The 18377-nt window shown below is 31.2% G+C and overlaps 1 protein-coding gene across 4 annotated transcripts in view; it reads left to right on the forward strand.

Annotated features, from left to right (window-relative positions):
- LOC113497880 (facilitated trehalose transporter Tret1) overlaps positions 1-18377 on the forward strand; it is a 54520-nt gene that overhangs the window by 25901 nt on the left and 10242 nt on the right. The window contains exon 1 of one of the 4 annotated variants that reach the window (XM_026877688.1): positions 2954-3042. The exons of 2 other annotated variants lie outside the window; for them this stretch is intronic. In XM_026877688.1, the coding sequence (XP_026733489.1) occupies positions 2983-3042 (60 nt within the window). In that variant the 5' untranslated portion in view covers positions 2954-2982. Of the gene's footprint in view, positions 1-2953; positions 3043-9226; positions 9483-18377 lie in introns of those variants that run through there. One more of the 4 variants, XM_026877697.1, reaches the window with a different exon arrangement.

Raw genomic sequence — 18377 nt, forward strand, 5'->3', positions numbered from 1 at the left:
ACTGTTGATATCTCCATACTATGTCAGATTTGGTACATTTATCTTTTGAAGGTACCTATGGTTTGTAGATGAATTCAAAATACAGTTATTATAAATATATTATTTATATTAGTCCCAGGTAAATTAATTATTTGATTACCGAATAACTGTTTTGCGCGATATATAAAAATCGATAACGTAGAGCCTGCTATGGAGTTTATTAATTATTTAATTAATTATATTTTTGTTTTTCACAGGTAAGAAAACCTTTCTATCTATGTGAAACGTCAATTGGTAAGAAATCCTACAAAAAATCCTTCCAAAAATACTTTTAGGGAAAAATCTAACACGTATTTAAAAAATAACGGTGTTATATGACGTCATAAGGATGGGAAAGCCAGGTAAGTTCAAGTGCGTGAGCATTACCTCATTTTCCTGTAAGGTGACGTTATCTTGAAGGAAAACTCAATAGTATTCAAGGAGTGTGCGTTCCTTATTACCAAAATAAGATGGATGCGTATAAGATGATTCGCTTCCTTGTTCCTTTTTTTAAATCTTTACTGTCATACATCGCCAGAAAAGGTTCCTTTTTTTTTTCATTCATTCGAATTCAAATAGTATTAGGTAATCTCGTCTATTGATAATTAATCAAATCAGCTGTTGGCCAAAGCCTCCCTCAAATTGTAGAGTTTTCAATATATTCAATAAAAAATTAAGAGTAGGTATGTACTTTACGTAATTTTTTTATTTTACTTACGACTTCGTTCCCGTGGGTAGAAGTCATAAGTTATGATTTATACCTGCCCTGTTTTTACACATTTTCCATTGTACCTATCTTCGCTCCTATTAGTCGCAGCGTGATGGTTTATAGCCTAAAGCCTTCCTCGATGAATGGTCTATTCAACACAAAAAGAATTTTTCAATTTGGACCAGTAGTTCCTGAGATTAGCGCGTTCAAACAAACAAACAAACAAACAAACTCTTCAGCTTTATATATTAGTATTAGTATAGAAGTATAGATAAGTAACGAATGAATAAAAAACAACTTATACAGCGAGCTTGCTGCCTCTCAACTTATGCTTTCTTAACAATATTAAAACTCGACATTTCCTTCTCACTTAATATTTTCCCCTTTGGTAAAACCAGTAAACTAACATTCAAAGTCAAATTTTCCTGCTCATGCTAACTATTACAATCATGATATATTTTTTAATTTAATTCTCTCCTTTGCATAATTAAAAAAGTCAAATCTGAAGTTCTATTATTTGAGAAGGATTTTTATTAGGCTAATTAACTTAGGAAAGCTACATCGTGTTTTCTTAATATTCTATTCTTTATTAAATAAATAAAACTTATAAAAATAAACTTTGTTATATCTATGCGAAGCATTGTTTTTCTGCAAGTTTCTGCTTCTGTAGCTCCTAAAACATTAACCTTAAATATGTCCACATGTCGTGTTTTTAAGTTATATACATTAAACTGGAAAAACCTATTATTGTACATTGTCTATTTGTTTAAATTATGCTAATTTCATGACTTATGATTGTGTGACTGTATTGTTAATACGCTTTGCTGACCAGTCTCTGGTTTTATTCTTGTTTCATAGATCCTATCTTCGAATTAATTTGAGTACATCGTAGAAGTTAAAGTTTATTTTAACTTTATGTATAATCTAGACTGTCGAGGGTGCAAGGCAAAGGCCTCTTCTCATAGAGCTGGATCAATGTTGATTAGCACACTATACGCTACTCTTTTAAAGACTATTTTATAGACGGTTTTTATCCCATTCGAGAAAACAAAAACAAACCCGAAAAATACGTTAATACAATAAAACAGAATGAAAAAATAGATTAATAAAAAATAAAGTACCTATATGAAACACACATATATACACTTCGATTACCTACTTAAGCCCTGAAAATGACGCTGCAATGGGGAATATGCATGATTTTTTTTGTATTTTTTATATGTTTCTACTAGTTATTACATTACCAAACATACAAATATCACGTCCAAAATATAAACTATTATGCAAAAAATTAAATATTAAAATCGCGATCAATTTAAACGCGGCCATTTTGGCGCGCTTGCTCGTGACGTCACCATTACACGAGTTCGATGTCAACAGCAAAGTGATTGGTTTACAAAATTACCAAAAAATAAATAAAGTGAGTGAATATCGACTTAATTACCATGGATACAATACAATAACAATTATTCCTCCAAAAAGAAACCATACAAATAGCTTGTTGACAGCAGACGTCTCGTGTAAAACTGACGTCACGTTTTGTTCCACCAATAGTGTTGCGTTTCGAAAATTTGCGCGGTAATTTCAAAACAGCCACTTTTTGATGATTAAATTTCATTATTAAATTAAAATAAATTCTAAAAATAATTGTATAGTGTGTTTTCAGTAGCAATAAATATTACAAAAAAATATATTTTGTCCATATTTAAGTCACGTGCATATTCCCCATTGATGTAGCAAAAATACCAGTCACAACAAATAGACACTCAAAATACCACCACAGAAGAAAAATACTTAGAAATTAAAATATTATTCAGTAGAATCCTATATACTTAATTGAGCCATGAAATTCAAATTACGAAGATAACACATTTGTGAACCCACTCGTATCTAAATACTAATTTAGTCATGTCACACTCAAAACTCGAAGTCGACTAAAACCAGATCGCTACAACCCGTTGTCGAAGTCAATTTCTGCATATATATTACAAAGTTTGTGTGTATTTGTATAAATTGTATAGATGTATAAGGAAAATAACGAGATCCCTGAGATATATACTATGAGAACTGATTCAAGGAAACTATTGCAGCTTCGACAGCCTTCAAGAAAAGTTGACCCTCAATTGTCTTGGACTTTTGAATGTCGAACAAATAATTTTTTAAATTTAAATGTAATGGTTTAAAAAGTGATTTCGTATATTTGTTTTTTTTTTTAATTCAATCATATTAGTGGACTGTTTTGTTTTTTTTAAATCATGGTCGTGGAAAATGTGGTTTTGGTATCGATGAAGAAGATTTCTTCTTTATATTATGGGGTACGTAAATCTATTTTATGGCTAGCTTATAACGTTTTTGTGTATTTAGATCATAATTTTTACCGGCACTTAATTTGTTTTAATTTTCGTCGTATTATAATTATACGCATACTTAATTTTATTTGATAAAGATGATTGTTATCTATAAAATCTCCTTCAAAACATTATTTTTTAATATACTACAAAAATATACTCTCGTTATAAGTATGTCAAGATTTAGGCGTAGTTCAAAATCTTTAAGATAAGACGATATCTTAGTGAGATTCCAGCTTAAATAATTTCGAAATAGTAACAATACAATACATATCTTACGAAATATTTATTTATTTTCAAATACAAGTGATAATTTTATCTTAAACATTTATTTGGCCTTGGTCTAATTTTAAAATCAGCAAATATTTTAAGTAATTGTTCTTCAAAATGTTTTCGTTGTTACTTCAATTTACTGTTATAAATAAAAAAACGGTTTGCAGGGACTTTACCATGTATAAATATAGTCATTATGATTATTGTCGACCTAAATGCAACAAGATAACGTAAGACAAAACAGATTACAGGATAATTACTTTATAAATACAACTCGACACTAGTCATTTGTTTCATACGTAAGGAACAATAGCCTATCAACAAATTATAACAGACAACTTTTAACTGACTGAATTTTAGTTGTGTGCATTTTTAATTCAATATATTTCATGTTAAATATTCCATTAAGGCCCGATTTTTCAATCGTCAGATAACTTTTATCTGAGAAATAAATATGGCTGTTTGACATATTTTCTATACAAAAGCTGTCAAAACGTCATTCGTCGAATAAAAATTATCTGGCGATTGAAAAATCGGCCCTAATAATAGTATTAACATGACGGAAAACATGTTCCTTTAGTTCAAAAACTTCAATAAAACATTTTTTGAAACAAAAGAATAGAAATCGAACTTTTTACATTTTCCTGTTTGCAAAAAAACAACATTATTGTACCTGTACACGATAATTTCAAATTTAGAAACCGGTTGAAGAGAAATACGACATGAAATGAAAACCTCTTTTGATATTTCAAGGCCAAGTTTTTGATCGGACAATGAACCAAGGCTAAGTAAAACGTAGGCATTTTGAAATGTACTTTCCAGGTGCGTAAAAAGGCCACACAGGTATCTGGACTACTTACTCATTAAACGTTGTCATTCATGATTCACATAGTTTTTGTAAACCACGCCTTTAGAAAAGAGGATTGGTATGAAACTTTTCCTCTACACTAGACAACGCAACTGTCCTAACCCGACCATTTCAGCTTCGTAATGACACACGCCTTTTTTGCGGTGTGCGTGGGATTTTTACCTAAATCTCGTATCCTTCCCGTTGTTCATCATTAGTATAGCATAGAGAAAGTGTATATTTTACCTCTTAAAAGAACTATACTGAATCCCTCGCGACGTCTAATATTGTAAAGACTGTAAAGGGTTTTTTACATTCTAATAGAACATGATGGAACAGTTATTATTTGCATGGCGTTTGTATTTTTGTAGCCAAATCGTCATGTACAGAAGTCTTGCATTGCCTTTTATACAAATGGCGTAAATATAAGAAAGACTAACAAAAATACCATTGAGGGTTGGTACAAGTGTACAAATATTGGTTGGTAAAGAAATTTAGGGTCTTATAGAACCTTTTTGGGTTAATCGTGTTTGGTCCCATCGGCATAAGGTTTATGACTTGCTTTCTCATATTTTTACCTTTTTTAGGCATGGTATTGCACTTTCGGTATCAACTTTACGATTGTTTGCTTAGGTCGTTGTTTTTGTTAGTATTTTTCCGAAATTACTAAACCAAGTTGTTGATATTCCGCATAAGGCATGACTTGTGTTACTTGTTGAAGTGGAGTTTTATGAATTTCATTTCTATGTGTTACTTAATTATTATTATGTGCGTGTCGAAGATATTCTTGATAGAAAAAACTGATGGACGTTACTCATAACCTAAAATGTACTTCAGTCAAGTTTGAAATCGCCTTTTGATTTATTCTACATATAAATGTAGGTAGTGTAGGTATTAAATAGAAAGATTCTTCTAGAAACGTATAATAAATTAATTTTGTGGAGGGTGTCGAGTTTTTGTCGCCAAAGACATGTTTATTTGAATAATTAGTCTTGACCGTTTGCTTATATGACTTTTAGTTCAAATTTTTGAAGGTCGTCGATCAATTCGCGTTGCTCGAAGTTCATACATTGTTTGCATTTCGACTTATTGCACCTGTTTTTTTTTATATTATTCTATACTTAGAGCTTCACACTTATTGATTAATTACTATTTACAAGAATAACTCAATAAAAACACGTCAATCTATCAAGTATTATGATTGGTTACTTGAGATTATTATTGAATTAAATTCATATATCAAATTTTAATCACATTTTAATGTTTGCTAAAAAGTGAGTGTCCTGTATGCTTTTTTTATAACAACTTACACACTTACTCACCGTACCATACTTTTCCGCATCAGCTAAACAGTGACCTGTGACGTCACTAACCGATGATGTTAACTGAACAAAGTCTACATCGTAATTCAACAATAATAGTACCTACGTAATAAATATATTTTCAAAATATTTACCTTATTTAAATCGTTTAACAAAATTCCAACTAATTCGCTTACGCATTTAAATATATTACAGTTTCAAACAAAGATGGCCGCGCGCTAAAAGAGAGTTTTAACTTAAAGAGAGTAAAGTGGACAAATTACGTTTCTAAACATTGATACAAACCTAGACTTCTTTGCATGCGACTTCAATCTACTTACATCGCGATTAGGTGAGACTTTTCTAAACGGAGGGAAGATTTCATTTTACTTTTTAAATGTAGTCATCATGCCTATTGCACATAATGTACCGTAAAACGGGGTGAATAGAGGGTTTTTTGGGGTGGATAGAAACAGAGTTTTTATTAAAATTTGGACGCTTAACTAGACAAAACATAAAGATTATACGCAAACTCACAAGTATTTCATAAAGTAACTGTGTCTAAGCATTTTAATGTAAGAAAATATCCATGTAACCCCCTAAAAAACACTATTCTCTATTCACCCCTTGAAACTCTATTCACCCCGTTTTACCGTAGGCTACGTGCCCCCAAAGATAATATATAATGTAAACAGAACACACGCTGTTTCTAATGCCAGAATAGTTAAGCCTCAAGTTACAAAACATTCGTATTTTCATGTAATGACATAAACAATATAATAAAATACTGTGGTACACGTGTTCACCTGTATTCATGTTGTAGGGTTGTCGAACACAACTTAGGGTATCATTAATACTATGTATCTTAAAAAAGTGGATTTGACATTTAAAGCGATGAATTTTATCCTTTTTTCCAGAATCAGCTAATTTTTTTAACTTATAGCTTGTTAAGTACTGCCTGCCTCGGAATAAGACTCCTTCCATCAATAATCTTTCTCATTTTCATTCATATTTTTAGAAACGTAAATTTGTTAAAAAAAATCAACATTTGTCGATCAATCGTTTGTACACAAAGAATGTTTGAAATGGTATCTAATTTAAATTAACAGAAGTTATAAGTATGAATTCGAAACAAAAAAAAATGACCAAATCGTCAAAATTATTTAACATCGTCAAAATTATTTAACGAATGTCAATACTACAGAATCACTTCAAGATTGAAAAAAAAAATGCACCAAATAATTTACCTTCATTTTCATACAGCAGTTTGTTTTCTGCTTAATTGACAACCCTAATTATGTATGCAATTCTTACACAGTCACTGTATTGTGGCGGAAGTACCTACTGCATATACTATAAATCTAGATATAACTGCAGTCTGTAAATCCGACATACCTGAATACAGGCCGGCTTTATCTAAACGAATCGCTTACGTCATAGCTTCCGGTCTTTCAAAGATCTATCAGATAGTAAATAAAATGTAAATGTAAATATCTTTAAAATTAGAACAAGACTTATTTTTTTTAATCTTTAGGTCATCATCACACATCTTGAAATTTGGTTCCTATTCCTCTAATCACATATTTTCGGCTGACCTGGCAAAGGTGCTCCTTCGTTTCTACTAAAAATTATCAAGATTTTCCGAGTGCCTTTCTTCTATGGCATAATGGAAAAAAAAACAGTGTATCGTAATTATGACATTTTAGCGATATTCAAATTCATAGTCGTTTTCCGAAAAGGAGAGTTACGTTGTGGAAGTTTTGAATTCCGATTAAAATCAGCAGGGTGATTTTGCATCAAGGGTTCAAAACAAAATCGATTCATTCACAAACGTCCACTATCATACCGTAAAAATAATAAATAATACACCATAACTTCAAAACGCCACGATTTAGCCGCCATATTTGATCAATCATCGCTAAACTTGACACTTGACAGTGGACATTGTGTAGTTCGGAAGTAAATGTTTATTGGTAATAACAAGCGGTCGACAGTGTCGTAAAATTATCTGCCTATCTATTCCGGTAGTTGTGTACGACATATTAATGATACCAACATGAATATTAATAACGTGTGTGCTTTTGCTTTGCTCTTTTGTTCCTGTGGTGGCTATGAAGGTGTATACGTCAAGAATATATCCCTTATATCCCAAGAGGACAGTTTGATAAAGCCTTAAAATATTACAAAGGCCTTAATATGAGCTTAAAAAACAAAATAGCATTCGGTGCTGTTTTTAAATGTAAACGAGATTGTGAACATAAACATTATGTCACTTCACTGTAAATACTCTATTTGATAGCGTTCGTGTTCTGGGCTTAACAAAAATACTTTTTTTTACCGTAAATAAATACTTGAACCGGCTTTTACTGACAGACTTAAAAAACTGATTTCAAGCTACAAAATAGCTACTTATAACTTGTTGGGTAGTAACGTGTGGATCACACCCCTTTTTCTAAACAACCTAGGTGCTAAAACTGATAAACTTATCTAAAAATGCACAGAAGAAAATCTCCGACAAGCGTCACCATTCTTATCAATTTCATAGTGATTAAGCAAAAACTACAATATAATCTACATTTAACAATATTCGCCTATCTCTACATGACTTATCTGTGCCACGAATAAAAATATGTATTATTGTCGATAGTACGCGTGTGTCCAAAGGAAATGTACTAGGCTGTGAACCGATACGACCTCTGCCTTCGAGATTGTATGAATAAAATTAAGATTAGTGTCTATGATAATAATTATGTTCTGTGTAAGGAGTTTAGTTTTAAGTTTGATTGTTTTTGATGGATATTAATTTAGGTATTTATCAAGTTGGAAAGTATTTTAGATCTTATTTATTTTGGGTACTTTGAGGTAGTACAGAATTTTGTTAAAGTAATGCCTTAATAGCTAAAATGGCACTATGATTCAGTCAACAATTTTCGAATAAAAAATAACATTCGGCAGCGAATTATATTCTTTACAATACTAATGCAGATTATAATCAAAACTACTACTACATCTACCAAGGACTGCATGTTTTTTTATCGATTTTTATATTCTACTTAATTTATTGATAAATACATCCATAAGGAACTGCAGGATATAATTTTCCTGTACATTTTACCTGTATGAAGCCTAGTTAGGAAGTGACATCAAATCGTAATCAGTTAATATTACCGCGTTGATCGCCTGAATAACGAATGACTCAAAGGGATAAACTGTTACTACCTAGTGGAAACGTATGATGTCCTAACTTATTACCTTGTATACAAAGTAAAATAATAAACAGTCATCAATTGTGTTTTTCTGTCAATCGCAAAAAATGAGGCCCTACATTTTTTTTAATAAAATTGACGCAGTATTGTCAACTCATATTAGTATTGACATTTTTTAAAATTTCAAATACTATATCTAATTACATGGCCTTTATTAATCATAAGCAAAAAAAAGGAAACGCGCAAATAGAAACAAAAAAGAATCTAGCTCTACTTGAAAAATATATTTCAGCCTTCAGGTCATTGTACTTCCGATTTTACTAACATAATACAGTCACGCAAACAAAAATATATATACAGATTTTGATCAAATTAGTTTAGAAGTAGATTCAACGAGAATACTTTATGAAAAGTACAGGAAAGTGAGAATGTAAACTAAAAATTACGGGCAAAACAGGCGGCAAAACTAAACACGGTTGTAGAGCGCATGCGTCAGCTCGTAAAACATATCCGTATATTTTCTGTAAATGCAGCTTTGTGCGAGACAGTCAGTCGAGTTGACGTGCTGCGGACACTGGCCGTCACTGCCGTGCCTTTGCCAATATAGGCCGTTAAAAAGTTTACGCGTGCGTGAAAAAAAAATCGGAAGTAATCTCTATTAGTTCGATTTACAAAAATAAATTCACGCGGGAGTAAACGAAATTTGGCGGTTTATTTGAATTTGGAGCTGTTTTGTGGCTACGAGCGACGCTGTTTTTTTGTTTTCGCTGATTTGATAGGGTAAGCTATTGTCTTTTAATACTAATATAATTAGGTTAAGGATAAAGTAGCAAATATCGTCAATTGTCAAATATCTTTTATAAATATAATACTTACAATTTGTCGATAAAATAATGTTAGATAGGCAAAGTACAAATAATTATACGCAAATAACTCGGATAATATATTTTATTTTTATTCTTAAAAGTTTAATACCTACATATTATTAAGTTTACAAATAGTTGCATGAATGTCAGATTGTTTAAACGAGCACTTAAAAATATTATCATTTTAAACACACAACATTCCATTTAATTATTAAATAACACACTTCAAACAAGAATAAGATATGTTGTCTATAAACCTTATCATTTGTCAAATATTGGGATTAAGATAATACCAAAGGATTATTTTCATGAAATAATTACTATTTAATTGTTTTACAAGTTGTTTAGACATATTTGATATAATTAAAAGCAAAAAGCCTTGATATCAACCTGCCAACAACCAATAAAAAATTAAAGCGGCAAAAAAAAATCGAACACATATGTATTTTATTATTTTCAGGCAAAGGAAATTGCTTTCCGGCTCTAAAAATAACGACATTGCATAAAATAATATTATACTATCTAGCATTTGTCTTTTGTTTTTCCGCTTATAATCTGTCCAGAGGTTGATCGGTCAGTTGTAAAGATAAGTCCGTAACCCATTTATAAAACAATAAGATTATAATGTCATTATAATATGCATACGTATTTTCTTTGTTGAAAACAATAAAAAAAAAACATAAAATATTTTATGCGTTCCCACGTTAATTATATTAACTTTATCAAGGGACATTTTGTGGAATTTTATATGAAGTTATCGTGTTGATAGTGTATCGGGTTATTATCTTATTTTACGATAGATGTTATTTAAATTATCGGCGATCTAATGAACGACATTAGGACCTCACGTGGGAACACGCGTACGGGTTTTAGATTGTTTGATAGAGCTGTACAATACCTTCCTCTATAATATGCATGGAGAATATATAGTCTGTTTTGTATGTGTATGTGTGTCTGTCTGAATACCTTATTGATGTATTTAGAAACTGACTTAACATTTACTACATATTAGTTTTTTTTTAGAATTTCCATGCCATAGAAAAGATATAAAAAAAATACTGACTCAAAAAAGGTTATTTGGTAATTTGTGCTACTGAAAAATAATAATAAGTATTTTATTAAAATAACAAGTAATAGAGGTCCTGTCAACATTTACAACGGAAATTACAGTCTTCTAGCTACTGCGATTATTTTGTAAGTGCTAATAAACAGAAATAGTGGCTGTTGCAACTAACTTGGTTAAAGTTAATTAAACTGAATATTAGGTATCGTTAACGAGTAGTTAGTAGGCAATCTACACCAACAACAATTAATTTATTGATCTCTACTTAGTTTCAGACTTCATAGAGACTAGGGCATTACGTAGGTACTAACAAAGCGAAAAATCAAATACATATACGCTATACGATGTTATAATTATTTACTTAATAATAAATTCTTTCGACTTTCATATTGTAACCTCGTAAGCTTTATCTTTACTTCAAATAAAATGTATCTTAAACTGGTGTCAAAATAAACCTCTCGACATATCCACCTTTACATGAAGATTATGTTATTATCTCGTTGATAAGGAATTTAAGAGTTATTCATGTGGTAATCTTTACAACTGTCGTATCGTAACTGTATACCTACTTGAACGGTAGGTATCTACCAAAACGATTGCCTACTGGCACGTACGCTACATTTTCAAACAAATCTAGTATTTAGGTAACTTATTTAGCCATATAAACATAATCATAAACGCAGCAACAAATTTTAATTTTGTAGATTCGAGTATCACCAAACTAAAAAGGTTTTAATACTCTTTAATATGACATACTGGCAATATTAAAAAAAAAAGTCATAACTGCATTCGTTCTAAATTTGAATATGTAGGTAGGATAGAAGACCCTATTAATAAAGATACTGTACATAATGGTTCATTTATTTTTAATGTGCAAAACAAAACTTGATGTTTATAATATTTCGCACGTTTAGTCAGTTACGCTCCTGCGCTGTAGAATATGGTTTACAATATTTTTATGACTCCTTTTACGATTAAGCATCTATGTTTGTTCACAGTGTTTTTGTAAATGACAACTTGTGGGAATTGGTACCTAAGTATAAAGCTGGTCAAATAAAAATCGGACTCGTAGGGTTCCGTACAAAATATCTTAAAAAGCAAATGGTTTCGATGTGAAATAAATTTAAAATTTAAATGTCACCCAAGTAAAAATAGCAAATCGTTTGACAATTTTTTTTGTCACTCGACAAGTTTAGGCCCATAGTAACCGTTGTCTTACCTCGATCTTTATTTTTAGATCAGGGCCCCCTATTCTGATATTTACAATGACCGATAAATTGATGAAAATAGTCTTAAAACCACACTTTTCGTATTCTTTTAAGCATTTTTCCTACACAATATTTGGAAATTTAGTATGGGACGGTACACTCATGGTCAATACAATGAATTTCCAAATCCGATGGACAAATAGCGGTGTGTAAATAGTTACGATTCTAGTAGTCTAGCCTTTGTGTACGAGCCTAAAAATTTACCTATCAATAGTAATTTTTTTTTCAAAGTAAAATATTTTAGATTATGGCCTTAGATTGAGGTGTTAATCGCTTTTACGTCAATTTTTCTATAATTTCACACAATTGCCCTAAAATTACAGGTACATACTTTTTCTTAGTATATTATCACATTAACCTCTACACGAGACTACTAAACACGAAATCAGATTTCAGTTCAATGGAACATGACCCCTAAGACTGTATCGGTCAATTTCAGGCAATACTCGTAAAGTTCTAAAGACCTACATTAGAATGGTTAAGTTATGATAAAATGCTACTTTTCATTCACTCTAATTAATTAGTCCTAATAACAGGGCCCCGATACTGCTATTTACAATGGCCGCTGAATGAATCGCAATTGGATTAAATTTAAAACTATTTCTATATTATTAAGAATTTTGCCAACATAATAATTGGAAATTAACGGTATTGACCGTGAGTGTTCCACCCCTGTTAGGAAAATGCTTACAATAATACGAATAGTATCAATTTAATACAATTTTCAGTAATTCATCGGCCCCTGACCAAGACATACGATTTGTAGGGGTTGTAAAAGTGTTGGTGACCTATTTAGTAGACAGAAAAAGAGACGGTTACCAACATATGAAGGTGGCAAAGTCTTAATATCGAGATATATATTTAGAACAAAAGATATGAAGTGTTAAAAAAACATTTCCCTGTAAAATAAAATTGTTAATTACTTTAGAACGGTATCCGCATTCCAGATACGATAGAATCGAATTTACACTCAATTTATTATTTTATATACAGGCATAAAACATTGAATCAACGTTGATTAAACAATCGCAATAAAATTGTAATAAATGACAACTTCATTAGTCGGAGCCATAATAAATAAATAAATTTGTGTTCACTATTTATAGAGGTTTAAACTAGGTACTCATGTATCGGCATAAATTCACATGTTTTTTTTTTTAATGAGAATTTTAATATTCGCAACTCAGGACTTATACTTAAATAATTTTCTATTAGTAATATATAATGCGAGTTTGGTAGGTTCAAATACAAGCTTATAAATATGAAAAAAAAGATACAATATTTTATTTTTAAATTAAGTATCACTTTTGGAAGAATAGGGAGTCCTTTGCCTTGAAAGCCTGTGCCAGTGAAATATAAAAGGAAATAAAAAAAAACTTTCCTTAATTATAATCTTATGTTGCATTTCACACAATGCCATTTTCATTTGATGCAAAATATTCTGAAAAAGTGAAAACTGACTCTAATTGATACCTCATAAAGTATATATTCGATAGAATCAGTGCGATTAGAAGTAATACTTCTTAATCGATCAAAGAACCTTGACTTTGAAAATGGAAACACGAATGTACCTACTTCGTATGCATGTAATTTGTAGCTATTAAGTTAAACACGCTAAGGATATATTAGATTGGACTTACGACATTATTAGAAAGAAAGGGAATAGACTTAAAACTAAGACTTAATATAATTCGTAATAATAATGTAAAAACAAGTAATGCAAAGCATAGATACTCAACATTTTAATTACTCCACACTGAACAAATGTAATGACCATTGTGTAATCAGTCGGGCACAGCAAAAATGTTAAAGAATAGATATAGAGAATGACCGACACCGACGTATTGAAAAAAAAACCGTAATATATTATTATGACAGGAGAAATAGAAAACGGCTTAAAAAGACACAAAAGAATAACGTTAGCCCATCTAAATGACAAAAAAGCGTCAATAATTTATTCAAAAATATTACTTTGTACTATAATAATAATACATTTAATAATGAACACTGTATTGTGTCGTTCTATACCTAGAGAAAGCACTTTTGTTATCCATTACTTGTTCTTGTGTGACGTGAATGTTAGTGTAGCCCCGCGATAAAAGGATAAAAAGACCTTTAGTAATAGGATAAAAGGACCTTTCTACTACCTACCTACCTTTAAAAAAAGACTTAAAAAAGCATGAAAAAGTAGTCTGAAATATTACTTTGGTCTGTTAAAACAGAAGTCGTATTATTGTATTAAAAGCAATTTCAAAACGGTGACCGGAAACATACATTTACCTGTTGACAGCTTGTTATGAATTGTCTATCTTGTATCCGAACATAACTTATCGATAAAAGTTAATAAGGATTAATTTTCAATTATTTAAATATTCCTAAGTAGTTCAGTAGGTAGAATCTTATCTTTAATTAATAATTGATTTAAATGTTAACATTTTTATCATACTTATGAATAAACAATTCGTTTGGTACCTAATTAAATAATTATAACTTTTCTAACATTTATATTTAGAATACAACGACAACTAAATGTGAAATTGCTTCAAGGGTAAACTAAAAAAAAACACATTTGGGACAGACTGAAATTATAGTAGGTTCCTAACTTAGTGGTACCATGGCGGCTAATTGCGCTGTATTTTGTTCTGACATTAGGTGCTGACATTATAAAATAGTCGTAAAATAAAGTCAGCAGTACTACGACTAGTTCGCGTGTTTTAACTAGCTCCAAATTCCTCGTTTTGTAATTTTTTATAGTATTTTAACCTAAGTAAGCATAGAAACAGAAACAAAATGACTGTTATGTAGTGACGACTTTTCTGTACATTTTTAAATGGCAGAAAATTGTTTACACAAAATCTTAGGCAAGAGAAGTAAGCACACTATTTCTTCCTCATTAAATTCACCATTTCGAACCCCATACATACTAAGCTTTTAGTCATGCACTAGTAAACATAAATGTGCTTCTCGAATCGATCTTTACTCCTATGTTTTTTGCACTTAGCCGAACTTACGAGTACTTAGGCATTCAACACACAACAACTACGTTTTCAAGTTACAGGTTTTGATTACGCGTGTATATAGATCGAAACTTCAAGAAATCTGAACTCGAAATTGCTACCAAGAAAGGCTTCGTCAAATATAATCTCCATATTAGCAGACTCTATATATATAACAGTGGCGTAAAAAAGTCATGGAATATCACGTGTATCACAGAAACGTGTATGAAAACAAGAGAACGTCTAATTTGCATTTTTTGTGTTCCAAATTGCGTGTTTGTCAAACACAACTTGAGATCGTGTTGAAAACTATAATTAGGAGCCTTAATTAGATTAGTATTATACAGTTTTTAGAAGAAGTATATGAGAATAAAAAAAATCTCTTCTGGTATCAAAATTTGGGAAATGTCTAGAGAGCAACAGAATCAACAAAATACAGAGCAACTACTAGTACTTGGAGAGATAAAATGTGGACCTTCAAATGACATATGAATTCGCAAAAATACTTTACACAAGATTTATTAAAATCATTCCTCAAGGTTTACCTACAATTATGTCATAAGATTTTGTCACAAAAGTAAATTAACGAATCAACGGGTGGGTGACCCAAGAATGTTTATAATTGGAGGTGCTGAAGTTAAAACAGGTTTGCACATTATTTTAGGAAACTAATTTTAAACACATAAATGTTTTTGGTCCTCTCTTTATAACCCTAAGCAGTAAAACAACATACATATATGTATTAAAATAACATAAAAAAGTATTAATAAATTTCATACTTATTTTTTTCACAAGTTCTCGAATTTATTTTGATATTTTTTACCACTTTTTTTATAATAAATTCCGCGAATTTATAATGAACATGAGCTGATATTTCTCCATCGCGTCAGCTCATGATTAATCGTCCGAAACTAGTCGGGCGATCCCGATAAATACGCGTCAGTAAACCGTTGCAGAACCATTTTCACCACCTTCATCGTAGAAGCAACAAAACAAAAGAAAACATTAATTCATACACGGACGTGTCTACATCCATGCGGAAACGGATATAGGAAAAAGGTCGACTGCTACACTTACAGGACATAATTTATTACCCTTCAATCTATCGTAAACACAAAGAAATAATGTAATATCGAATTAATTTACATGTGTGCCCCTTACACGCTTTTAAAATGTATGAACATCGGAAAGTTCATGACATTTTATTAGCTACGAGTATTTTGAATATACATGTTTTTTTTTTGTAGCCAAGTTGTAGCACAGATTACTAAATAGTTACTACGTGTTGTAAATTGTAACATTTAATTTTGTAACAACTTGTGCTTTTTCGTCACAGGGTTTTATAGAGATTGAGATTCTACGCGCACAATATTTTAGATCCCTATTTATTAGATTGCGCGGTACGAACTTTTTAAAAACAATGTAATGATGTACTCGACTGTATATAAGTACGTATTTACCTGTTGAATAGTTCGGCAAAATAACAATTATGCAAATGAAATCTTTGTAGCTTTCCTTGAAAATTAACTCTTTCAGTCTTTCTTTTGCAAAGGCACGATGTCGATATATTTGGTCTCAAGACCAACTTGTTTTATTTAAATATTATAATGAGGTGTATTTAAATTAAAGTGTTATCTCTGAAATAATTGTAAGCATGTGTACTTGAGTATTTTGTTAAAACTTCCCCTTTTAGACTAAGAGCCCGTGGACGCCAGACCTACGTTATAGTTCCTACCTTTGTTGGGAGCATCCGCTGACAAACTTTCAGCTTTTATAAAATAACGTAGGTCTGGGGTCCATGGGCTCTTAGGCCATTTATTTGGTAATGTGAACTAATGAAGCTAACACTTTAGGTGGAGCTTGCAGAGGTATCGGGCGGGTCGCATCAACCATACGTAGTATGATATATTCTTACCGCTTGCCGGAATGGAAATTGATATTACATTTAGCTTACGAATGCATTAACTCTTCAGAAACATTTTTATCGTTCCGAATCCAAAAGGTAATCAAAACGGAACCCTATCAGTGAGGCACCGCTATCTATCCGTCTGTCGAAAGGCAGTTACACATGAACCGTAATGATAGCAAATTTGTCGATGTATTTTTGTTGCTGCTATAACAACAAGTTAAAATAAATACCCGGGTTACGAAAAAATTAAAAAATCATTATTTGTCACCTAACCGATTAGTTTTTTCTTAGCCTATTTGTCTCTCACTCGTATTCGACCGGTTTTTCCAAACTACGTATTTCTTGAAAAGAAAATCGCATTGCCCCTTAATGATTACCATCAAGATATACAATGTAGGCCTTGAATGAAAGACCGATATGCAATCTTTATATTTAGCACCAATACCCTTAAATTATAAAGATAAAATCTATTGACGTAGCAGATACGATGGTCATTACCTAAAAAAGAAAAAAAAAACATATATCATAATTACAAACAAAAACTTATGAAAAACAAGAACCAAGCTATTATATTTTGCTGTTATAATGCATTCTAGATACAAACATGTAGGCGTACCTTAAAAGTTGACATAATTTTCCCACGTTTTTATACACCCACTTTTCTTGTTTGTTTGTCGTTTTGGTTGGATTTTTGCAACTCAATTTTGAGGTACTTTCCGATAAGCTAGCAGGCTGAAATTTTCAGGGTAGCTTCAAACCCGATAGCAATGAAATTCACAACTATAAAAACGGCTAGACAGATTTCGATAAAATTTTAATAGACAGACATTTAAAGTGTGGGTTTGTTGTTTTAAGTGTATTAAGTTTTAGTATTCCACTTTAATACTGTAATGAAGAGGGTCCACTACTATGTTTTAAAGCAATATTTATATGGTTGTGGAAGCGTGACAGCGCGTGACGGCGTAGAACGCCATCTTTGTTACACACCCCCAGTAACGGCGGCAGGCCCCCAAATAGATGAACTTTGATTAAATTATATACCTATATCCTTTTTAACAATCGATACCATTATCTAACACATTGAAATTAATATTTTTTGATATTATCATGTTTCAGCAATCGCAGTTGAAAACAATAATTAAATAATGCTGTTTCATTGCATTATTTATAACATTTCAATAGATTAAAGAAAATACGTGAAACTAGGAGGATTTTCTCATACATTCGGAATACTGAAACATTTTAAAAGTGTCTGGGAAACGGCAACGGCCTACTTGAAATTTCTAAACTTTTGATTTCGATTTAGAACATCCTTGTTTCTTATAAAAATACGAAAGAGTTTTTAGCTGACTTTTGAACAAAACAACATTGTCGTCTCTATCAACACAATTAAAACTAAACTCCCTTAAATAATGAACTGCTGTATTCATTATAGTATCAAACAGTCAAATGATAAGTGACGAGTATGATGGCTCCGTTTGTAGGTCACAATTACATGCCGTCAAAGAAAATCTAGCATTGCGCTTGGCAGGCGGGTCTATTTCTAGGTATGAATCAATTGCAGCATGCACGC

Source organism: Trichoplusia ni, chromosome 1 (genome assembly GCF_003590095.1).
Source record: "Trichoplusia ni isolate ovarian cell line Hi5 chromosome 1, tn1, whole genome shotgun sequence".
NCBI lineage: Eukaryota > Metazoa > Arthropoda > Insecta > Lepidoptera > Noctuidae > Trichoplusia > Trichoplusia ni.